We start from the raw sequence: 26,098 nt of genomic DNA on the forward strand, positions 1-26,098 counted from the left end.
CCACAGTCAGACTGCCGCTGGAATGCTCATACACTTTTGAATTGACCGCAGTGCAGCTGTACTTCAAATCTGACCAATGAGCGCACGAGATCTATTTCAAAACCGCCAATCAGGGAACAGGATGCTCTCATGTGGGTTGAGCGGGAAGGAACGCGCCGCCTCAGCTATTGCATTTATTTTCCAGAGTTTTGTCTTCCAGGCAGAGATCACTTTCTTCTAGGAGTTTGAACTGGTTCACTACAATATGTTAGAGCTGGAGGGATTCTGCAGCAGCCCAACATGAAACATCCAGTGGTGTAGTCCAGTAAATATTGCTAACTGACAAATTTACTTTTACAAGTTTACTTTAAATGATTTGCCTTTAGGATATGCAATGAACCGGTAAGTTTAGGTAGATTGCTAGTTTGGGTAACTTCTGAAACATTGGACACAGAGAACAGTGCAACACAAATAATACAACATGTTGCCAGTGAGATGCAGAGCTAAATCATCAGTAGCATTATAGCATCATCCTTAAATTAGCTGTCCTGATTGACGAGGCATCTTGTTTAAGTCACAAAGCTGTCATGACAGTTTCTATTAAAGCATCAATTCAAGAAGAAAGCACTTTTGAGTTTATCTGATTGATTTTGATGTGTGTTTTTTTTTTTAATCTAAGGTGAAATATGAACAAGGATGCATTGTCAAATTCAGGTCTGAAGTATTTTATTTAAATAAATATTCAAAAAATAAGTGAAACACCATGTTTGCCTCATTTATATTGTACATTCATGCAGGCTGCCTGTGTGACCATTAATACCTACAAACTGCTCCTGATCAGGTCATGTTAGTTTTATAATAGCAGCACATCTGGCCCACACTATCTGTTGCTAATCAGCTGTTCAAAGAGACAGTTTACAAAAGAAACTACTGACTTGCCAAGTGAGAGAATAGGTGTCATTCCTTATTCCTTAATAGTTCACTCAAAATGCGTAGTTGTCTCTCACTGGTCTGTGGGCCAGTATTGGTTTAGTCATTTCATAATCCTTCCTCCTTCAGATCAAGCAGCAGAAATGATGTGACAATGAGCAAATACTACTGACGGATGTTTGGGTAAACTAAATAGAGTCTTACATGTCACTGTTCGTAAAACAGGGCGTTTTTCTGGGCTGCGTTAAAAAAGGGCAAAAATTGAGAGTATACCCACTTCTCCAGGGACCACTATCAATCAATCTCAATCAATCTTTATTTATATAGCGCCAAATCACAACAAAGTCATCTCAAGGCACTTTACACATAGAGCAGGTTCTAAACCGTACTCTTCAGGTTTTAATTTTAAAGAGACCCAACATTCCCACATGAGCAAGCACTTAGCGACACCTTAGCTACACCACTGGAAACATCCATAATCTACATTTATCTCGTTTGAAAATGATGACGACCAGGCTTTCATTGCTCAGTCAAGGGACCAAATTCTGTCATCATACATGAAAAGCTGATACAAAGTACTGTCCATTTTCTTTTCTCATATTCTAAGATACAAAAGTACTGTACTACAATGTTTGGACAACTCATTATTTTAGCTACGATGCCTTTCTGTTCATACAAGAACTACTGGCTTTGGTAGGGCTCTTGTGAGAACCATGTGATATGTTGTTGAATGCATACAACATAAAAATCAGTAGTAATAGATACCTTGTCATTTAGAATAAAATCAGAAAACATTAACACACAAAGGGTCCTGGTCCTGATGGTATCCCCGGCCAAAGTGAGTGCAGACCAGCTGGCAGATATACTCTCACTTCTGAAGACCACCATTGTCCCTCCAGAACAGGTAAGATCTCTGCCTGAACGACAACTGTCCAGTTGCTCTTACTTCTGTTATCATGAAGTGCTTTGAACAGCTTGCCAACACTTATATCACGTCCTGTATGCCAAACAAATTGACACCTTTTTCCCATCCTGCCACAATGGGCCCTGGACCTGGAGCAACAGTGTGGTTCATCTACGGTTCTGCATCTAATACGAGCTCATCATCAAGTTCAGAGATCAGAGACTTGAGCCCAGGTTGTGTGGATCAACTTCTCTATCTCCTACACTGACTCACAACACTGGAGCCCCTCAGTATGTTCTGCTTATAAAAAGTGCCAGTTTGACATTGTAGTGTGTAATTACAACCACTGATCTAAATGTAAATGTTTCTCATAAAGTATAAGAAAAAACTAATGACATCACAAATCAAATCACTACGACTGAACTAATAAAAATCATACACCATGGGGCAAATTTATTTAGGTGGGTTGCCGAAGTCAATTCTGCACACTACAGTGTACAGTGGAAATATATATTTTGCATATCACATGATTTGAACTTAACAGGTTATTATTGGTGTCAGTCATTAAGTGTTTCTAAAAGGTGTGAAAACAGTTAGTGAAACCCCTCTCCCAGAATTACACAGCCTCAAAATGGTGAGACACCTGTGGATCTGTCACTTACTGTTAGCTCTTGGATGTGGAGACTGTCTTGTCTGAAGCACAAACGATTTCTCAATGATTGCCTTGTGAAGGAGAAACATTTCAAAGCAAACTTGAGCAACAATTTCAGTTATTGTGCATGTTTTAGAACCCTGAGTACAAATTATATAATTATTGCCAACTATTTTCCAGAGAGTGATTGAATGAAATTCAACTTAGACATGAAAATACAACTATACATTTTGTAGTAGCAAAGCATGTCACCACAAATGAAACAGTGCAAGATTGAGCTTTTTTTTCTCTTTTCCTTTTTACAATTTATACTTTCAAAAGTCTAGGTGTTATATACCCCAAGTGATCAAAATGTAGCTAATACAATGATACAATCCTGTACTAAATGTGTCTCATTAAGCAATACTAAAAAAAAGAATATTGTGCTTCTTTCACCACTATTGTTTCTTCCCATTTAGAATTGGTGACATGGACTACAGTATCCTGTCAAACCATAAGCACCACAGTTGGGACTGAGCCAGGTGCTGTGTACAACCTTAACTCACTTTTGACTTTGATGAGGCCACAATGAAATTTCTCAAGGTAGGTTTTATGCTTATAGAAAGCAGCGATACAAGTTGTTTTTCAAGGTGTTTTTTACTTCTAAAATTTGACAAACAATAATAAAAAAATGGACATTGTGAAAAAGACACTGAATGTCACTCAATGCACCAACAGCTTTTGCATGCATTAGCATCTTTCAACCATCTTCTTGTGCATACATCGTGTTAAGCTGTGAATGAAGACACGTGTGAGACAGCTGAGGTGAGCTGTGTGTTACTGGTTTTACAGCCTCAAACCCGACTTTATTTGAACATGTAAATCTGAGTTACAACCACAGAGATTCTTAAATCAATGGAACAATAGTTTCTATGTATTTTTTCAAGTGTTTTGTCAGTGTTTGACCTTACAGTATATTAACAACATCAAACTTATACAGCCTCAAAATGGCGAGATACCCGTGGATCTGTCACATACTATCAGTTCTTGGATCAAAAAATCAGAATAACAATGGCATCTTAAAGGCATAAAAAACTTAAAAAAAACATAAATAAAACCTACTTAGAATTACGACTCAAGTAAGACTCAAGTGCTAGAGACGCACAACGTACAACCATCTTTGTGTCTGTTTAATCAAACTGTTGCACAACATCTAAATGAGCAATAATTTAACTATAGACTAAATAGATGTCATTTGTGGAACTTTTCTGCGCCTTTTCCTCATTTACATATTATTTACAGAGAATATACCTTCCTCGAAAAGTGTGGTAAATCTTGGTGTAATGAAAGGAAGGCTGGAGGAGTCAAATCTGCATGTCCTAGTTGAAATACAGGATAGAACAACTGTCTGGTTACACTCTGTGCCTCCATTAAGAGCCTATGTATCATCATTAGATAGCCTATTTATTCACACATTTTATGTAAAATCCACAATAAGTCTTATATTAGCATTAAATTATAAAAACTGAAATATGATAAGAAAAAATGTAATGTTTAATATGACAAAACAAACTCTTATCCTTTAATATTATGTCATTCCAGTAGTTCCCATGCGTAGTGCAAATAGGCATTTACGTCTTTGAAATGAGCGTCAACATTTTCTGCACAGACATTACACAAATTTTAGGGTACAACAAAGACAGAATTGATACATATAGAGTTTGGATTTAAGAAAAGTCTATCTTTAATGAAGGTGAATGCTAAAATCATCACCTCAACTGTTTGTTTTAAAGGTCTCTTTGATCCAGAGCTACCTAGAGCTACCTCCAGATGGTACTCTGACCAGATATATGTATACACTGAGCAGGGGCACTTTTGAAACCCTTCCTTATTACTGCATTCAAGGATGTTTGTACTTCTACATTTTGTCAAAGAATAACTGAACATGGACGTTTTGAAAAAGACACTGAATCTCATGGACTCCAATATGGTGGATGTTAGAGTATTACTCTATCCACCAACTCAAATCACTGCTTCACTGCTTTAACTTCTGATGCCATATCTACACACTAATGATTCATAATAATTCAATCACCAGCATAAATACTATAGCAACACTAACCTATGTGTTGATTTCTGAATGACTCATGATGCTGCTGCTGCTGCAAAAACAGCACAGATGAGAGTAAATAACAGGAAGTTCCTGATTGAGGCCCTACTGTATAGCATTATCATTGATGAGTGTTATATTTAGTTACAAACCTTACATCAGGCATGTGCACTACAACACAAAGAGCAGGAGTGTGGAGAGGAATCATCAAATCCTCACTTTGTTTTTTACACTGTCATTTGACTTCTGCCCCCTAAATACTTCACTCTCCATCCTTAAAATCAAAGAGGCTGCTAGTCTACCAGCAGTAAACTGATACAATGATCTGTACAGCACTGAACGTAGTGCCATATGTTATTGTGTTTGGTTTGGCCATCCTGATGGACATGTTATGAACCTACTTTGTAACAGCCAGATGGAAATAATATAATAAGTGAGTTGACAAAAAAACAAAAAGCAAATAGTCCATATGATATTATACTGACATCATGGGTTGGATAAAGTCCATCCACTGCCACATGTATAAAAAAGATTAACTGTGATTTATACAATACTGAGTTTTCAGCCTATAGCAATATTTTAAAAAATATTATAGAGAGAAAACAGATAAGATTTAAAAAAAGAAAAAAAGAAAAAGTATTTTAAATAAACAGAGGTCACAGTAAAGTCTAGAAACCCAACAAGACACACTATAGCACTTGACAGTATTTTATATGCAACAGCATTCAATTATTCAGGCAATAATGGAAGCTGTAATAATGAAATACTCAGGTAGGTGTGATTAGTTTTGTAGCTGATGAAACTTTAAATCTGGTGGTACATGTACTACCCACCCTGCTCTCAGTCTGTTAACTCTGGCTTCAAAGATACAGTTGCTCTTTGTCAAGAAACGTTGGTGTTAACAATAACATCTACCTTCACTGCTGTCTAACTAGAATTCTAAAGCCCTGCTAATGACCCCACGAAGATGTAATTTCATTACTAACACAATTCTAAAGACAGGACAAATAACGCACCAATGATTTTACTATTTTTAGAGCCTCAACGATTGTGGGGCTGAAAATGGAAAATTTGCCCTACAGAAAAATTCAGAGTATCATACAAATCAAAGGGGTTCATCTACTTGGGAGCATGAATGTGATTAGGCAACATTAATGGCAACCTTCCAAGATTGAGACACTATGTGGCTTGAGGGCCGTGCAAAAGAGGAGATAATTGAGTACCCAAACTGAAAAGTGGTCATCCTCTGAGAAGCATGAATGTGTCCAGTTAATTTCATTTCATTTGCCAATTAAAGTTTGACATTTTTTTGTGTATAAGTAAAAATATCAGGTGATGGTGGAATGGGAGACATGAATACATTTCATGTAAATCCTGCCATTCATTTTCCAGATAGCATGTCATAAACCAACATGTTGGTCAACAGAAATGTCTGACCTTATGCTGGCATTAGGAGAACGATAACAAGAGTCACCAAAATGATTAAAAGTCTTCCTCTGGGGACTAAGAATATCCACTGCAAACTTAATAATCGGGTCCATTTTCGAGATATCTCACTGTGGGCTGAATTTATGAGACCAACCAGTGGAGCGATACCTCTGTCCTTACACCTCGCTGCCAGGACTAAACAGTTAATGCAGGAATAATGAACCCTAACTGAGAACTTGTGTTATAAATCTGTTCTTTGTTCTTTTTAAATAGTATATGTTATTAGTAGTATCTCAGTCACAGAAGCAGTAATGGGTGTATGTTTGATGTTCAGTTTGTAGACAGTGACTGTCTTCACTTTTCTTTCCACCTTCTTAGTCTTCATTAAAGACCATCTCTCTGTCTTTACTTCATTCTCTTCTTCTCTCATTTTATGTGTTTATTTCTCTTCTCCACTCGTCTATCTGTCTGTCTGAACTGGCCCTCCCTCTCTCTAGGAGGTCAGCCATCACCACACTCAGCAGCCTCTTCTTCTGATCTGCAGGTCTTCAGAGATGAGATGAGGTGGAGAAACACAGTTTCAGGGTGTATGGGTTGGAACCATCTGGAAAACAAACACAAAAAGATGCTTAGTATTAAAGCCTGACTGAGACATTAGCTGAGCTTTATTTAACAGTACAGAGAAAAGGAACATAAATCAATACATCTAGATGAATGAATCATTACTGACAGACTGTTTAAACAGAAATTCATGATACAGGTTTGCCTTACTTCCATATTTATCATAGTTCAATGTAGTTTAATAAAGTCATATGTTTTATAGGCTCTATCTTATTATATTTTTGTTGTTTCTGTGTTGTTAATAGTTCATTTAATTGAATTTAATGAATTGAATTCCCAGTGAAGTTTACTCTTTAAGTATTAGTACTTAGTGTAATATTTTTGAGAAGTTTATGTCATGTTAGAAATGATAGTGGTAGGGAGTGGGGCTGAATCTTTATATCATATATTTCATTTTTATAAGAAAGCAGAACCTGAGCCTTGCTTCATTAATGATTTTTTACTAATCATATATGTACAGTGTATACAACAAACATAATATATGCGTGTTTCATTTAAACTAAATAACCAGTTGGCAACATGTGATAACAATGTGATGCTGAACTTGAATTATACCATAGAAAAACTTAATGTCCTATTTAACATTATTGTAGTTGTGTTTTCTTGTATGATGTAGCATTAGGTGAAGGTAAGAGCAGTTGTGCTCTGGAGATAACATTCATTCACTAATAACAACAATCCATGTCTCTTCTGTTTCTCAAACATGACACACTGCTCTTACTATCTGATTTCTATGGAAAATAAATCTCTGTACTAGATACAATCTTTTAATGCAGCCTAAAGTTTTGATTCTCTTTATTTTTCTTTTTTCCACTAAATCTTAAAAGGGTGAATGAAATAAACTGAAAATCTGGGATGATTAAAAAAGTTAAAAGACTCTCCCTCCTACTCTCCCAACATTTGTAAGACTAACACCCCTTCAACAAAACACATGACACTCTACTTTTTAACCCCAGTGTAGTCACAATTATGTATTAACCCAATGGAATTAATCCTTATCAAAATGTTTGTGTATTATGTGTTAATACACAAAATGAATATTGAAAAATGTATAACTATCATATCAGTAAACCAGTGCATGAACTGAACATACATACTGATATACAGTGTATCATTAGTCAGTTACAGTAAGTGTGAGTAAAGTGAAAGATGAAACACCCTGCACACTAACTGCTTTCTTTAATTACACAATATTCACTTTCAGATGTTTTCTTGCCTTTTCTAGCCTCAGCTAGCTTCCTTCTTCACTTGTACACATCCATTTATCATTAGAATTATTATCAGATACTGCCAGATACTAACAAATTGCTTGTGTTTGTGCACCACTTGCAACATAGCTTGAGACAACTGCTTGCAAAAAAACCTCACAAATGGATTATACTGATAGTGTGGGATAGAATGAGAAAAATATTTATTGTTATTTTGAGGGGAAAAAAATACGCAGAGGTCTGATGTGTCTGTATTATAATAGGAGAATGAAAAAAGTGTACTGTAAATAGAATATACACAGATTTGCCTTCCAAGTGTAGTGCTGTATCTTGACCCCTTGCAGGACAGCAGGTGTATTTCAGACAGACTTACTGGGTATCCTGATCTGGTAGTGGTTGAGAACAGTGAGAACCTCCACAGCCTCCGTCTTACTGTCAAACTCTAACAAGCCAGAGATGGTCTTAGAAGAGGCTGAGAGTAAGATAAAGAATGTGAGATGAAAAGAGAAGAGTGGATGAGGAAAAATCACAGAAAACAAGGAGGAGTAAGATGAACAAATTCATTTCTATCACTTTCTAATTCATCTCCTCACAGAGTGGTAACTTAGTCTTTTTGCAGACTGACTACAAAAGGATAACATGTCAAAACCAACAGAAAGTTAAACATTAAAGTTCTACTTACGTTTGGCATCAAACATCTTGAATTTGACGAAGCCGGGCACATCATGCTCAGTACACAGCTGCAAAAACAGCAAATGGATTTTAATGTAAAACTACAGTCGCCTGATGGTCTGATCTGGAGGTTGGTTTCACCTCCTCTACACACAATCTAATTGTTTCTTCTGGATCCTTTTTGGATTTGCTTATAGGACCAAGAGGGGAGTTTAGGATGCTACCGACCTCCCCTAGCACCCCAGAGCAGTGCTGTAAAGGGTCAAGTAGTGGATCATTCTAAATGTCTTAGCACCATAATTGATAATCGTCCGAAATTAGAAAAACAGAAATGTTGTGTAAAAAAGGTCTGCTTAAGGAAACTTGCCAAATTTCAGATTGATAAAACCCTGATGACACTGTTCCACAGAGCCTTTATCCAGTCGGTTACTTCTTTAGTTGGGGTACAGTTCAGCAAACTTAACTCAGATATTTAATAAGCAGGTGCTCAAAAAAGCAATGGCCATTTGCTTGGACTATGCCCATCTACTTAATGCAGAGTACAAGCTGTTACCATCTGGCCTACACTTAGGTGTCCTTTGCTATATTTAGAAATAGAAGTGCTTTATATGTACACATATGTGAATGATATACTTTGGATACTGATGAGAGGCACACATTGACGAACTGTATGTCATTTTAAATATCAATCCATATTAGATTTTGTATGTGTAGAATTAAAACATCCTATTGTTTTGTTACTGTTGATTTTCAATGTGCTTCTCTCTCCTTTCTATCTCTCCTCTTTATTTCTCCTTCTCCCCCTCCCTCTCAACCCCAACCAGTCGAGGCAGATGGTCGCCCACCTAGAGCCCGGTTCTGCCTGAGGTTACTTCCTGTTAAAGGGAGAGTTTTTTTTTTCCCTTGCTGCTGTCACCAAGTGCTGCTCATGTTGGAATGTTGGGTCTCTTTAAATTAAATTAAAGAGTACAGTCTAGACCTGCTCTATGTGTAAAGTGCCTTAAGATGACTTTTGTTGTGATTTGGGGCTGTATAAATAAAGATTGATTGATTGTGTTTTTATCTTTTTGGAGAATTGAGGACTCTTATAGCCTTGTTTAAGGGAGATGTCATGAACAATCCTGAATTGGCAAATAAATCAACAGGGATTATTCTATTATGTGAAGAGTGCAATGGACAACCAAACGGTGTAAAGACTATTTTTAAATGCAGTAGTAACAGCCAAGAAGATGGAGGGAGGGGGTAGGCAAACTCATGTAAAAAATAAGACATTAATCAGACAGAAGTATGATACCCTCAGTAAATGGTCCTGTGATATGCATGGAGGAACATTGTAGTAGTGCAGCACTGCAGACGGAGGCTGGATGATGTTTTTGGAGGCCTGCCCTGCGCTGCTGAAGCGGTTGTTCCTGGTCATGGCAAAATCCTTATAGCTGCTGCTGCCGTCCTCTAACTCAAACACCTGGCTAGGGATCACTGCATGCTGCTTAGACACACTGCAGACAACACACACATTATTAAAAATGATTTGTTCATGATATGTACATTTACCAAACTAAAATTCATCTACAATAAATACAATAAAAATAAAAACCCATGGAACTGAAGCGTTAACATGAGACAGAGAGAACATAAGTTGCCAGTTATTGTTAAAGGTTCCATAATAGGAATCAGAAATTCTTTCTCATTAGCAATGGGAATGTTGGGTCTCTTTAAAATGAAACCTGAAGAGTAAGGTTTAGACCTGCTCTATGTGTAAAGTACCTTGAGATGACTTTGTTGTGATTTGGCGCTATACAAATAAAGATTGATTGATTGATTGATTGATTGAATACCTGTGGTCATTAGGCTGGTATGTTCATGACACAAAACTACTGCTGCTCTACACTCACACATAAACATACATTTAGAGGCTCTGGTTGTGCTGTGGCTGCTGACTAGTGAGAGTGAATGCACATCATTTTGTAATATTACATTTTGTTCATATTTGCACAGAGAGCTTTCATAACATGGTGGGAGACATGGAGAGAAATTAGTGTCATAATAGATTCATGTTACACAATCGTTTCTCTCCATATGAAGATATGAACTTTAAGAACTATCAGTATGATGGAAGTGTGTGTGTGTGTGTGTGTGTGTGTGTGTGTGTGTGTGTGTGTGTGTGTGTGTGTGTGTGTGTATGTGCTCATGTCCTCACCAAACATTGAGTCTCTTGCCAAACACCTTGATGCTGTTGAGGTGTGTGATGGCTCTGTCCACAGCATACTCATCTCCCATCTCAACCAGTGCTGTACCAGGAACACTCTTCATAAACTTCACCTGCAACCACCCACACACTACCAGTTAACAGCTGTGTTATAAAAGTAACATACATTATGATGGAAATGTTTTCACCATTAATAACCATATTTACAGTATAATGAATTGTTAATGCAGCATTTTCTCAATGGCCTAAATCTGGTATTTATTGCTGTGAAGGTGTGTCAGTATGCCCTCTGGTGGAGAAAGACATGATAGAGGAGACTCATGCAGCTGAACAACAGCAGTATTAATGCTGGTAATATATATATAAAGACTCCATTGACCAAAACACACACTACAGCCATCAAATGCTGACAGATGTTACACTGATACAAAGCACACACCTGTTAATACATCGAATCCCAGAACTGTCTTTATTTCATCCCTACAGAACAAAGATCAATTCATGGTTTTAGGGGGAGTTATGTGCTGCAATTATCTTGTTGGTTGATTTGTGGATAAGTGCAAATGGTTCAATAGATATGCTGAAGATGAATGGGGAAAGCGGGACCTGTTGTTCTGCAATAAATATTAAATGACGTCCACCTCCCACTTTTACTCGGTTTATGCATTTAAATATAACACCTGTGTCATATTCTTACCAAAATTGGATTATTTATAACTCTCTCTTAGTAAGGTGGTCTTTGCTGGTGATACAACATTCATTTGTTTATTTGGCAGAAATATTTCTTCCATTAGCAGGGTGGGACTGAGTGATATATAGTTCTTAACAATCATTCCTAAAGGTCTTTTAGTCATTAATAAAAATGTCTTGCACCCCAGTCATCCAAACAGCAGTGACAGGTGTAAACACTCACCACTGTTTCTTTTGTTTCATAAAACATAAAACAGCAAAGACTTACTTTAAGCTCACACACACACACACACACACACACACACACACACACACACACACACACACACACACACACACACACACACACACACACACACACACACACACACACACACACACACACACACACACACAGTAAGATACCTTTTCAATGTTGCCGTAGAGGCAGAAGAGGTTGAAGATCCGGGTGCAGTTCATCTTGGATGGATGGAGGCCACTCACCATGGCAACAGAGCTAGGGGCGTGGCCAGAGTAAGAGGAAGATGACTGGGGCAGAGGGTAGGAAACCATGTCTGGAACATCCACTGAGCTGAGCTTATACCTGCTGTTACCAGGCAGAGGCAGCAGGGGGCAGGGTGCACCTGCAGAAGCAGACACAATAGGAGCTGAGTGTACTTGCATGAATGAACACTATCTGTTCTGTTATTGTTGTTCATTCTTATCACTGTTGTTGAGTTAATACAGAAGAGTATTCATGAAGTAGTTTGATGTACAATGTGAATTTCCATGAACATGTTCATAGATATGTAGCTACATGTTGTTTTATGAAGTTGGACACAGTTACAGTGTTTATGTGGACTGTCTGAGCAGGAGGAATGTAACACAAAGATTTACAGTGACCAGTAACTCTTCCAATGTATATATGGGCATGTAGACCAACAATCTGATATTCACAGGCACTTCACGCTGTGATCAGTCAAGTATAAAGAAATTTAGCAGTGTTTCAACTTGTAGTGTACAAGTAACTACACTACTATGAATGCCTTCCAACTGAGACTGTCTGACAATGTTTACTATTATCCTTGTATTTAAACAATTATTGCGTCTCACCCTTTTCATGGTGACCTATGTTTCACTTTGAGCATGACTATCAGAACAGCTATAAACTGTTCCTTACTCAATAATTGAGGATGGCTAAAAAATAACACACAATTAGTGTAATAAACACCAGGAAATGCTTTGAGCAGAGACCTTAATGTGTAACAATAATGTGTACATGCTTGCGCAAGTTGTGGTGTCTTCTGTGCTAGAACTGCCATTGCTCTCTGCTGTGGTGGTGCTGTGGACTACTCACAGGCACACCATTGCAGATACACTGGTAGGCTGCTGTAGAAGAAGGCAGGAAAAGTTTTATAGTGGCTGGCTTTGTCAAGCCCTCAGGAAGACAGCCAGGCTTTGAAGCCAATTTGACATAGCTGCCAAACTGTGTGATTACAACATCATGTGACAATATTGCGCCCTAAAAGACTTTTTCCCATAGACTTACATACATGTGAAAGAGACGTGTGTAAATCAGTGTACATTTTTCTGAACGGCACGAACCTCACAAAATGGCTTGTTTAACTATCAGAACTTCATTATTTCACATTTTGAAAGTCCATAAGAGCTGCGCGATTAAATCGTGTTATCCTCATTCAAGTTAGCCGGCTCGGCCAGCTTATGTCACTAGTGCACTTGCCCTATGGACCCAATGATACAGAAGCTATGCAGAAGAGCATGACTTCATTCGCCACTGAGAAGCTTTCATAGGAATGTACGGGGCCTTGCCTCCAACACTGTATCCAGTTCTCTTCATACATCCATGATGTCAAGCTCCCGGGAAGTGTGCCAGAACCAGAAATTCTGGTTTCTGGTTCAATTTGATCTAGCGGCCAAAATGGGTATTTACAACTTCCGGAACTGACAAGAGCCCAAAAAGCATGTTTCCTGTACATAATCATAGTAAGAGTGGCTGTAAACGGTGGATACATTTTTTTGAGTATTACAACCCCGACGAAATGATTTATTTCACTGTCACAATTTGATCCACGTGGTCTGATAACATTTGGAAAGTCTAGAAAAGCCACATGATTGAATTGTTTTTTTACCCATTCAAGTTAGTGAAGGGCTAAACCGAAAGTTAGCTGGCTCGGTCAGCGGAAGTTTCTGGTGTGTATGCTCTATGCACTGAGGGGGCCTGTTGAGCATGTGCAGTATGCATTCATCTGGGTAATGGCTTTACAGTGGGAACTGGCTTTTTTGGCATCATGCCCCACTGAGCAACTTTCAGAGGAATAAACGGAGCCCCAGCGCTGTATCCAGTTCCTATTATACATCCAGTTTCCTTTACAGTCATCTAGGAGTGATGCAACACCACAGTAAGAACATTGTGCACATGTGCTCTATTTCCTGTTTTGTTCTTCTGGTCTTTAGATATATCTGATTAGTGGTCCGCTTTGGAAGAAGGAAGTGATCAGATCAGGTCACTATTTCAAATTGAGAAACGTGCTGGGAATCTCATTTGCGGTCTTACCATAGCCATTGTCAGTGTAGGATGAAGGGTGTTCTCCTAAAATGGCTTGTCTCTGTCTGCCCTTTCCACGATCTGAAACACACACACACACACACACACACACACACACACACACACACACACACACACACACACACACACACACACACACACACACACACACACACACACACACACACACACACACACACACACACACACACACACACACACTATTAGATTGTGTGCAGGGTCCAGAGTAATTTACTGAAAAACAATGGTCTTCTTTCACAGATACAGACTTTGCATTTACTACTTCAGAGAACTACACAGTATAATTAGAAGAGGTATTTAATGCAGAACAAGGCCACATCACTGTCTACAATATGAAACCTTCTCTTCAGAGGCTTGTTAGTCCCAGACACAGTTTAAATTAACTTATGGAGCCTGAATTTCTATGAATCACAGGAAAAGTCTGCATGCAACACTGCAATCATATGCTGTTACAGCAGTAATGGCAACAAACGGGTCTGGAAACATGAGCAGTCAGATAATAATGATTTACAGCACTTTATTTGGAGATCACACTGAAGGTGAACATTTCTGAAAAGACTAATGACTTCTCTTTGTACTGAAAAACAGTGTGTCGCACTACGGTAAGTACAGCAGGTAAAAGTTTGCTATATGAAGTGGGTCAGAAAGTTTATGTGATAACTGAGAACTGTTTTCCTTCATTCATCAAGTTAGTTTGACTGCTTGTGTTTCCTGACCTGCTGAACCTATCTTTAGCTAAGTTTAAGTGTCACCAGATCTCAGCAATTAACTGGGTGAGAACAATTGTATTACTGCTGATAGAAATGATAGACAAAACTACAAAAATAAGAGCCCAGTTGTAAAAACCTATGAAGCAATCACAAAGTTAAAACCAAAGCAGCATCATGCCACAAAGACCATGTTTGGTCTTGAAGGGAAACCTTGCTGTTGTAGTGTATTGTGGAGGGGAAGTTGTCAGTCATTAGTAAAGCCAGTAGTATGGGGAATATTAATGGACTATTTCTATGTATAAGCAACCCATGTAACCATCTTATTAACCACAGTGAAAATATAACTAGAAATGTATCAAGTTGTTACTTGCAGTCAGAGGTACAACGTGCTAGACGTCTTCATAGGTCCGGCCTCTACAGACCTCTACAAAGTGCATTAGCGGCACGGCAGAGGAAATGTCCTCATCCTTGTGACATACACAGAATTACAATTCTGGTTTCATGGTATTTAAATGGTTTTGTTGTCATCACTCTACTTCCAGTAACGCACACTACTCCTGAGGCCACAACAATCCACATATTGAGCTCTGTCACAATTTGTGAACAAAACCCCAAAGATACTTCGTCTGGAGTAACAACAGGTCGATCAAAATAAATCAGAACCATATTATAATAAGCTGAGATCTGGGAACATGGTAAAAAAGAAGTCTGACAAGGCAAGAAACATGAGCAGTTACACTAGATGGGTAGTAAACAAACCCTGAGGTTAGTCAAACTTACTCAGAAGAAAAAATAAAGGCCAACTGTGAAGTTATTATCCAAACAGCCAGTGTTCCATCCATGTTTTGCTTTTTCATGACCAATGAGGAATTATTAGAAACATTTCATGTGCACTCATTTTAAGACCTCCATATAAAGTGCATGACTGTAGCTTTTTCACAAACTGGTCCGATTGTCCAACTGCTTGTTTCACTTCACCAGTCTGATACTGTAGTGATATATGTAGTAGTATATATGTAGTATTTACACATCTCAGTAATAGCCAAAAAAACAACCAAAACTAGAAAAATAAGACCCAGGTTTTAATTACCAGGAATTTCTCTCTCTCTCTCTCTCTCTCTCTCTCTCTCTCTCTCTCTATATATATATGTATATATATATATATATATATATATATATATATATATATATATATATATATATATATATATATATATATATATATATATATATATATATATATATACACACATCATACACTAAGACATAGTACATGACACTGCATGGATGTGCTTTGCTTGCTGTGTGACACTGAAATTACATACATTTTTGCAGACTAACCCTACAAAACATCTTGTCCCATTCACACTTAGTCAAATTAATGATGAGACACTGCTTTTTTGGAAATAAAAAAATAAAAAAGATATACAGGAATAGAGGATGAACAGCAGAGGACTATGCTGGAGGACTGGTTAGAATTCTTTGGATGGTTTCAAAATTTGACACAACATAAGTAATTATTACCACTGTGAATTCAAGTTGATGACATCCTGTATCCTGGAATGATTGATTACCAATATAATACCCCCCCCCCCCCCACACACACACACACACAAAAAATAAAAATAAAAATGGAATTACAAAAACAAATCAAAATGGACACAAAGTTATGCTCCATCTAAGTGTGAAAAACAGAAGTCATGTATAAGACCTGCTGCTTCATTCACATTCATGTTAAAGGTATATGAGTTGATTTCAAAATACATTTATCTCTATAAACCACACTAATGAGTACAGATTCAGTGCTACAGAAAGATCTATACATTTCATCGCAATGACAGAGGTGAGTAAAAAATAAATAAACAGCTTGAATGGGGTTTTATTTAGAAAGGGCAGGTTTAATACAGAGAAGGTCATGTGAACAGAGAAATGAAAGAGACAGTACCTGTGAAGCATCAGACAGCAATCTTTCTCTTTTTTCTCCCTCAGCACGAAAGAACATCAACCTGCATTACATTATCATCATAATGGTAAAAACATCACCATCATCACTGTAGCTGTGACACATTGAAAGCATTACATACTGCACTATATAATATAAAGTACATTTGAGGCACATTGAAATGACACTTTTCCCCTAGTCAGCTGATAGGAAGACAGCAGTATCCCTCCCATCCCCTTATATATACACACACACACACACACACACACACACACACACACACACACACACACACAGACACACACACACACACACACACACAGGTCAGCAGTTATGTGGCTGATGCATACACACATACACGCATGTAAACACACACACACTTCCACTCAGAGGAAGGAGAATGCTACAGCAGTGAAAAGTGAGAAGGTGTGGGGATAATCCACATAGCAGGCTGGACATCTACACTGACCTTCACACTATGCAGCGTGCACAGTAAGTGTGCATGTTTCACTGGCGAGTGTAGTGAACCTAGCTAGCTTCCTCACTTATTTCTTGTAATGTGACCATTTTAACTTCACTGAATGATTAACGGACAAAAACATCATCAAACATTTCAACTCATCGAATGTCATCATTCATTTGTATAAGAACACAGGTGGAGAGCAGGCTTATATTGCTTAAAAGTAAAAGAAGTAAATAGGTGAACCACCTAAATGCAAACTGTTGGAATGGATAGCGCACTATGCTGCAGTATGGATTAGGTTCATATTTTTGATCTGCTTTGTAACTGGGTCAGTGTTTGGCTCCACAGTAACTGTGTGGAACCCAAGCTGACCATGATGTCCCCTTTCCTCATCTGGAGAAGTAAACCAGACACAAAAAGGACACTCACTAAGGAATCGTGCTGAAAATTGCTTGTTTGATCTCATTCAATATTCTAAGGGTATTGCTGTTTTACAGGTGCTGGATACGAGAGGAGTGAATGTCAATGTATATAAATATTGACTGCTCCAGATATATCATTACAGACTGACCTCTGCTGCAGAAGAATTTGTGTCTGAAATTTTGTGTCTGGAAAAAGCAAGTCAACTTTACCGGAGCCACTGCTCACCTTGTACACAAGCTGTCCTCCTCTTTTATATAATATGGTTACTATATTATATTATATTTAATAAGCTAGTCAAAGGACTTTGACCAAAAGTCATTAAACCATCTTTCTGTTGAGCTCACAACTGCCTTTTTTCTACAGGATGAATTCAGATGTGCAGTTCCAAAAGTGTCTTTTTTTTCAATAAATATCCCAAGTTCAGCAGCATTTAAGTGTTTCTTTCTTGACCCATTGCTTCCAGTCATTTGCAAAATGCGTCTAACCCGCTCAGCATCTTATTTAGAGGCACTTCATGAAAATAAGATGGACTGCAGTTGGGCTCATTTACTTCTATAGACTTCGTAATAGCCTTGCTGAAATGATAAACTGCAGTGTTGCAAAATCTCGCACTCCTGACAGTAATAGTAAAAAGCTTTGTATATGTCATCCATTGTAATACTGCGTCTAAAAAGGAGGGGATATTTGAACTGGCTCTGAACATTATAAAATTCAGAATCTAGACCATGAGACTTTGCTCCTTAATATTGAGACATGCAACTCAAGTCCTTGAGTGTCAGAGATTAGCAGGAATCTTAACTATGCAGAAAACACCAGTGTATGAGCTCAAGCAGACTGAGCTGACGAACATAAATGAATATAAGACTTTTATTTTTCTGCTGTCTGTAAGAGAGACAGATGCTGGCATAGCAAGTTTAGGCAAATGCTAGAACTTGCATTTTTGCATGTTCAGTCAACCTCTTATTGCCAACACAAGCACAAAGAGCTGTTTTTGTGCCTTGATGGCAGAGGAGCACACTTTGACCTCTTAAAAAATCTTAAAATAAATCCCTTTCAGTTGTGTTGACCATTACTTCTTTCACTTTGTTATTAATTTTATACAGATTTATATGCACACATCTGTTACTGCCAACGTTTGTACTTGGTCAAATGTAATTCCATTATATTTGCAAAAACAAAGCAAAGCAAAACTGCACTGTTCTAGTAATACACAGTAAACAAGGTATATAATAACAGTCAGTATGATTCCTTATAGCCATCAAAGATCTGTCTCAGGATGCCACCAAGGCTAGAACCAGCACTGTTGTTTAGTTTAAAAGGCTAGTACTAAAATAATCATTTAACCCTCCTGTTGTCCTCGAGTCAAGGAAAGAAGGATGGAAGGAAGGAAGGAAAGATGGAAGGTGGGAGGAAAGATGGAAGGATGGAAGGAAGGAAGGAAGGAAGGAAGGATGGATGGAAAGAAAGATGGAAGGATGGAAGGAAAGATGGAAGGAAGGAAGGAAGGAAAGATGGAAGGAAGGAAGGAAGGAAGGAAGGAAGGAAGGAAGGAAAGAAAGGGGCGAGGAAGAAGGAAGAAGGAAGGAAGGAAAGATGGAAGGATGGAAGGAAGGAAGGAAGGAAGGAAGGAAGGAAGGAAGGAAGGAAGGAAGGAAGGAAGGAAGGAAAGAAGGAAAGAAAGATTGAAGGAAGGATGGAAAGATGGAAGGAAGGAAGGGAGGAAGGAAGGAAAGATGGAAGGGAGGCGGAAGGGAAGATTCTGATGAGTCTGATGATGAGCTCAGTGCCTCACCCACTAATGATCACCATTGCTTTATTAGCCAAACAAGTGCTGGTTTCACCTCCATGTTACTGTTATTTTGTCTCAGTTGCAAACAATACACTAATTCATGTTTTAAGTCTGTAGTACATTCACACTACAAAAACTGTGCAGACAAAACTAAACCTCAAATTGCCAGTAGAGCATGCAAATGAAAATCAGTGGTGAGTGTGAATAAATTGGAAAAGTAATAAAAACTACAATAATAAACTCTGGCTCATAATTTGTAATGTCAAAGATGAAATTGGCAGCTGTATTTAATGTCACAGTTCCATTGCTGATAACCAGTATGTTATGTTGGCTCATAATTGGTAAAATATATAAATCATTTTCTTGTATCCTCACTGCCAACATTGGTACATGGTGTGACCTTAACAGTATCAATATATAGTGTGGAAGTGGGACACAGTCTTGCTTGTAGCTGTGTGCTAAGCATTACAAACTTTCCTTACTGTGTGGTGTTCAAAAGCATTTAGCTATTTAGTTTTGACCAAAAACATCCTAAATTACACTGTCCTGTTATTAGTATGCAAACTACTTTTTATTAGTAACTGTTACATTTATAGTTATTATAGCTTGAGGATCACAGGACCTCACACAAAGTGTTTAATGAACCACAAAAACAAATCAACAACTCTCAGACCACATCCCCTGGAGGTTTGATTACCAGCTGCTCCTTGAAGGTGATTACTACCAGCTCATCAAAGAACCAAATTACAATCTACAAAAGCTCACAGTCACTTAGCAACTCCAGTAGATCCAGAGGGACCTGCTGTACCTGATATGTTTTTCTGTGTTAGGATGGTGGGCTTCCTCTCTGTGCTGGACTTGCAGGGCAAACTACAGCAACACAAGTCATGCAATGCCTCAACCATTGACTGTATATAAAGATGGACGTTATGACAGCTCCCCGATCCTCAATCCTTCCTCAATCGCCCCTTGGTGGCTGGCTGCATCATAGGTCATAAATCCCACCTTTGTTACCAGATGGGACCTGAGCCAAACTGAATGACTGAAGATGGTTTCTTTAGGTTGTTTTTTATCATGCTTATGTTTGTCCAGGTACTAATTTTTCAGTTAAATTTGCTTTTAATTAGTTATTGGATGATATATAGGGTGTGACAACTTCAACAGCTTCTTTCAAACCCCTGTCAGGCAGGAGGGGGCGGGTCCTGCGGGCCGTCATTCGGCCACCTGACTCTACTGCACGGACTCTGGCCCAAAATGATGTCACACAAGCAAGATGGCCGCTACTGGTAAGGAGATATTTTGGCTTCACTTTTGCATAGCAGCAGGAAGTGGAGACACTTCGTCCATATTTATATACAGTCAATGGCCTCAGCGCGCGCACACACAAACACACACACACACACACACACACACACACACACACACACACACACACACACACACACACACACACACACACACACACACACACACACACACACACACACACACACACACACACACACACACACACACACACACACACACACACACACACACACACACACACAGAGAAAGGTGGCAGCAGCATAAAGGAGGTCAACAGAGAGAGGCAGTATTTTTTGTGTGGATGTGGTTTGGATTACCCTTCTTTGTAAACTACTAACTCACACTTGACAGCTGTATCAATGAACACTCACTATTCACTGTCTACTGGTAAAATACATTTATTGTTTTATATAAGTACACTGCTTTTAGCTTAAAGTCCCAAAATGTGATGCTTACCTAGGCTAGACATGTAAATGATTATATGTCAGTGTACTGATGACAATTAACTACAGTACAAAATCTCAATTTACTCACTATAAAGTCTTGCAATCTATAAAGGTAGTCTGTAATAAAATCTTCAAGGTGATATTTTCATTGCACCAGCAGCACAATGAGCGGTGCTAAGATGTTAGCCACACTGACTGTGTGCGCGTGTCCACATACTATTTTGGTTCAGGTATGTGCAGCAGCGCAAAGTGCAAAACAGCTGTGTGAAGTGGAATACAGATTGGGAGGGTGTGATGATTAATAAATACACTCTCAGCCAATCACAACACTGGTGTCATAGCTCTGAAACAGCTCAGCCAATCACAGTGAAGCATGACAATAAAGACCCAACAAATGGAGAAAATGATGTATGGACGAGACAGAACACAGCACCAACAGCCAGAGGCAGGAGGCTGGTGAACAGGGAACCAGACAGGATACCAAGTTATAACCAACCAGTCTGATCCGCACTCTGACACAACATGCTGAAAACATATCAGCATTTCTGTCCTGCTGCCTTCACATGCTGCAGAGATGTTTTTATACAGTATAAAACAGCTGTGGACAACAGGAAGACTGTATTAACAATATCAACGTATAGATCAGTATAGAATGATTTATTGTTCCTGATATAATCTTATTCTGGTTTTCTTCAGATTTAAATGCATCTACCGGTTGGAGACTATTGTTAAAATACATTTTACATTTTTGTTTGTCACTGTTCACCGGATCATTAAATTACCAGCTGGGTGACTTTGGGCCTAAAACAGATGAGTTTCTGACACGTCTATTTGAGCCTAACATCTATGACCCAAACAACACAAACAACTGTGGTTGTGGTGACACCACCACCAAAAATCTCCCATGCTGAGTTCTCATAAATCGATCACAGATTTTTTTTGTCAACCTGACATCAGACTATTTCACTAATATTTCCGCCTTCCTCTTGTGAGAATATTGGAATTGTCAATCTAATACAGCAGCAGACCAATCTTTCTTCAGCATTTTCCCCCATTGTAGGTCAGCATTAGATCTTCAGATATGTTTAGCAAACACCGAGTGAACAGCAGCTGGGTCTATTCACATATTTGATATTAGTGAACACACTGCTAAATTGAATAATTACGATGACACATCATTTTGTGCTCTGACAGTAATTTACAGTATCTAGGTAAGTATTTCATTTGGCACAGATGTATATATCATCTATTCTGTAACAGCCTTGACTCAAAAGCTGACGAAACCAATTGTTGCATACAATCCACACCTCTATCCCCTCCTTTCTGTCTGTATCGAACTTCAGTTTAAAGGAACACTGTCTTCTTATCAAAGACTGTCAGCCCCCTGTAATTTTTGATGATATTCAGACATTCGGATGATAATTCTGTTATGATTTGTCCATATCTGTGTCTTTGCAATGTGCCTCTGTTGAAAACATAGAATACTGTAGATAAGTATATTTATTTAGTAAACAGGTAATTTATAACAAGAGTTGGGATCAGTTCACCTTGTTGTCAATCATGAACAATGAATAGTCTACAGAGATTAATAGTCTGGGTATCATTAGCAGCTACAAGAGGCTGAAATGTTCATTACATCCCACAATAGGAGAGTGTTGACAAGAATAAACAACATATATTTATCCTGTTCTTACACTCTTGGCAGGAGTTGGACTAATATGATGGTAGTGCTAGAGGAGTCACTAAAAATACAATGACTCATACTCTACATGCCATGATAATCCACAGCAGATGTCATGGCAATGTGACCAATAGCTGGTTGAAAAACAGACTGACCATCATCAGCAGGCGTTAGTGGGTGAAGAGGTGAAACAGGGTTCTGTTATTCTAATGCATTTTGAAATAATTTGAATATAAAGATGTTGTAGATGTCATAGATATGTTCATTCATGTTGGCTGAAAATGTCATTTCCTGAACTGATTGAATTAAAAATGAACTGACCCCAACCTTAATTACATCACAATGTGTAAGACGTTTGAGAAAGAATCCTCAGCTCCAAACACAGTACAAAGAAAGCAGCATTTGCATTAGTTCACTGTACACAGGACCATGCATAGATAACAAAGGTTGGTAATAAGATTGATAAGGTCCTTTGTTTGGCCTGTTTGCAATAAATCTTTATATCAAAAAAATCTCACTGTATGTGAACGGAGATCCATGCACACGCCTAGTTGTACAGGTATTGTATTGTAGATTAGGGGTGTCACGATATACTGCTTTTCACAATTTTTCATTTAGAGTTAATTTAAGAGTTGTTTAAGAGTTACTTAGTCAATAGTACATGTGTCTTACTTTTGAAACATGCTTACATTTCTTTGTATTTTTCTTAAAAATTGATTATTTTCTATTCATCCTCCATTTCCTATTGCTCACTTACCCTCTAACACACACACACACACACACACACACACACACACACACACACACACACACACACACACACACACACACACACACACAGTGTTAGTTAGTTAGTTCAGTTCATATCATGTACGTCTGACTGGATGTTAAACTCCACTCTTAATGAGGAGTGGCTCCTCATTCAGTGATGGTCAGAGGAGAACATCTAACTATACAGCTGAGCTCTGCAACCAGCATCCTGCTACAATCCAGTAAACTGCAGCAATACTACCTCTACTTGTTTTATATGAGTTTATCAGAACATAAACCATAGGCAAGAAGACACACACACACACACACACACACACACACACACACACACACACACACACACACACACACACACACACACACACACACACACACACACACACACACACACACACACACACACACACACACACACACACACACACACAGAGCGTCTACCCCCTCTGTCTTGAACATTCATTTACACAGCCAGCTACTATAAGAGGCTATCAATCTATTCTGTCAAAACAGATAGTGATATATCTATCTCTCTATCTTTGTACTGGATTTGGTTTGTTCTGCATTTGCACAAAAGTGTAGGAGCTTTTGAATTTGCCAACAAAATCCTAAACACACTATAAACACTGTTATCATGTTATTCATGACATCAAAATGTTATCATTATTTTGACATTGTGCTATCGTGACAGCCCTAATTCAGATGGAGTTAAGTGACAGAGCTGTAGTCTTGCATAGTCAAACTTTTGACCATCATGTTAAGTCTGGTCCACACTGTTAAGTCTGTAACCAGAACAGACAAGATAAGTTAAGGATAAACAGTACATTTTCATTTATTTGTTGGAAGACCACAGAAAAACTGTAGAAAAAGGCTTCCAAATGGGTCAATACTCTGAAAAAAGGAATAGAGCTATCAAATGTAACAATGAGATAATTTAATATGTTGGCACTAAATGGCGAGAGGAACACAGCAAAGGCTTGGATCAGCAGCTGCTCTGGACTGCAATGCGTTTCAAGCTTGGAGCTCTTCCTCGTCAGCCTCCCTTTTCTAGAAGACCCACGTGATCGTCATTAAAGAATGACTGAAAGTGAAATTTAGAATCTAGATGCTCTGAGGAGCTACACAGACTGTGTGGACCAGATGCTAGGTCTTAGATTCCAGGCCCTGCAAGACTACTTCTCTAGAACAAGGAGTATAAAAACACAGGATGGAGTAGAAGGTAGTGCTACTGGAGTCCTGCAGACAGAGGTGGGGCTGGGTTCTCCTGGGCATGTTGAAGCAGCAGCTGCATGGTGGTCAGGTGGAGTGAGATCCATCTCTTTCTGTTTCTCTGGGTTGGAGGAAGTGAAGATGAAAGAAAGCTGCTGTGCATGGTCAGCCTGACGTCCATCCCTCTTTTTCTGCTCTCTCTCTCTCCCTTATGTTTCTCTTGCTCTCCAGGGTGGCAGAGGTGCAGGCTTGTGAGAGGCCGGTGATTGGCTGGTGTGAGAGTGTTTTGATTGGAGATGGAGAGACGGGAGGCGGAAGAGTCTTGGTGTGATAGAGCTCTACAGTCCAGACTGTTTATGACTACACATGTAATCCAGTTGATAAACTGACCCGCAATCTATTGTCGTAATTTGACTTAAGGATGGCCATAGTGGAGTTCAATCTGCCCTTACAGAGAAGACTGAAAGAAGAGTCCTACCTTCCACAACACAGGATCTCCCAGATTATGACAAAGTAAAGTCACTCCAAATGTGTAGTGGCAATGGGATGACTTCAATGTAAGTATGAAATAAAGGAATGACGGAGAAAGAGAGACAGTGTATTTCTTACCTCGTCTGACCAGGTATGGTTTAGTGTAGTCCCAGCTTTCATTGTCGTTCTTTATCACATTCAGACGTGTGGGCTGTAAATACAAAGATGCAGTTAATAATATCAAAGATATGAAGTAACTGACTTTTACCATTAAAGGACAGTGATCAGTCCCCCACACATTTACTAACCCACAGTGGTAGAGGTACAGCAATGTAAAGTACTCCCACTATAGTAACAATAAATAAATAACTATTTAAAAAGTGTTATGAGTGATGTAGTATGCAGTATTACAGTAAAAGTACTGCAGTATTATGAGTGATGTAGTATGCAGTATTATAGTAAAAGTACTGCAGTATTATGAGTGATGTAGTATGCAGTATTACAGTAAAAGTACTGCAGTATTATAGTGATGTAGTATGCAGTATTACAGTAAAAGTACTGCAGTATTATGAGTGATGTAGTATGCAGTATTACAGTAAAAGTACTGCAGTATTATAGTGATGTAGTATGCAGTATTACAGTAAAAGTACTGCAGTATTATGAGTGATGTAGTATGCAGTATTACAGTAAAAGTACTGCAGTATTATAGTGATGTAGTATGCAGTATTACAGTAAAAGTACTGCAGTATTATGAGTGATGTAGTATGCAGTATTACAGTAAAAGTACTGCGGTATTATGAGTGATGTAGTATGCAGTATTACAGTAAAAGTACTGCAGTATTATGAGTGATGTAGTATGCAGTATTACAGTAAAAGTACTGCGGTATTATGAGTGATGTAGTATGCAGTATTACAGTAAAAG

General features: G+C 38.4%; 1 protein-coding gene across 1 annotated transcript in view; it reads right to left on the reverse strand.

Moving 5' to 3' along the window:
• Positions 1–6,400: 6,400 nt before the first annotated feature.
• The window catches only part of LOC133991782 (heterogeneous nuclear ribonucleoprotein L-like), a 51,948-nt gene continuing 32,250 nt past the window's right edge, over positions 6,401–26,098 (reverse strand). Inside the window, exons 7-14 of the mRNA XM_062430330.1 lie at positions 25,315–25,387; positions 13,934–14,005; positions 11,785–12,002; positions 10,681–10,802; positions 9,778–9,979; positions 8,494–8,551; positions 8,185–8,283; positions 6,401–6,586 (exon numbers count right to left, since the gene is read on the reverse strand). Of these exons, the coding sequence (XP_062286314.1) occupies positions 6,531–6,586; positions 8,185–8,283; positions 8,494–8,551; positions 9,778–9,979; positions 10,681–10,802; positions 11,785–12,002; positions 13,934–14,005; positions 25,315–25,387 (900 nt within the window). The 3' untranslated portion in view covers positions 6,401–6,530. The remainder of the gene's footprint in view (positions 6,587–8,184; positions 8,284–8,493; positions 8,552–9,777; positions 9,980–10,680; positions 10,803–11,784; positions 12,003–13,933; positions 14,006–25,314; positions 25,388–26,098) is intronic.

Source organism: Scomber scombrus, chromosome 12 (genome assembly GCF_963691925.1).
Source record: "Scomber scombrus chromosome 12, fScoSco1.1, whole genome shotgun sequence".
Lineage (NCBI taxonomy): Eukaryota > Metazoa > Chordata > Actinopteri > Scombriformes > Scombridae > Scomber > Scomber scombrus.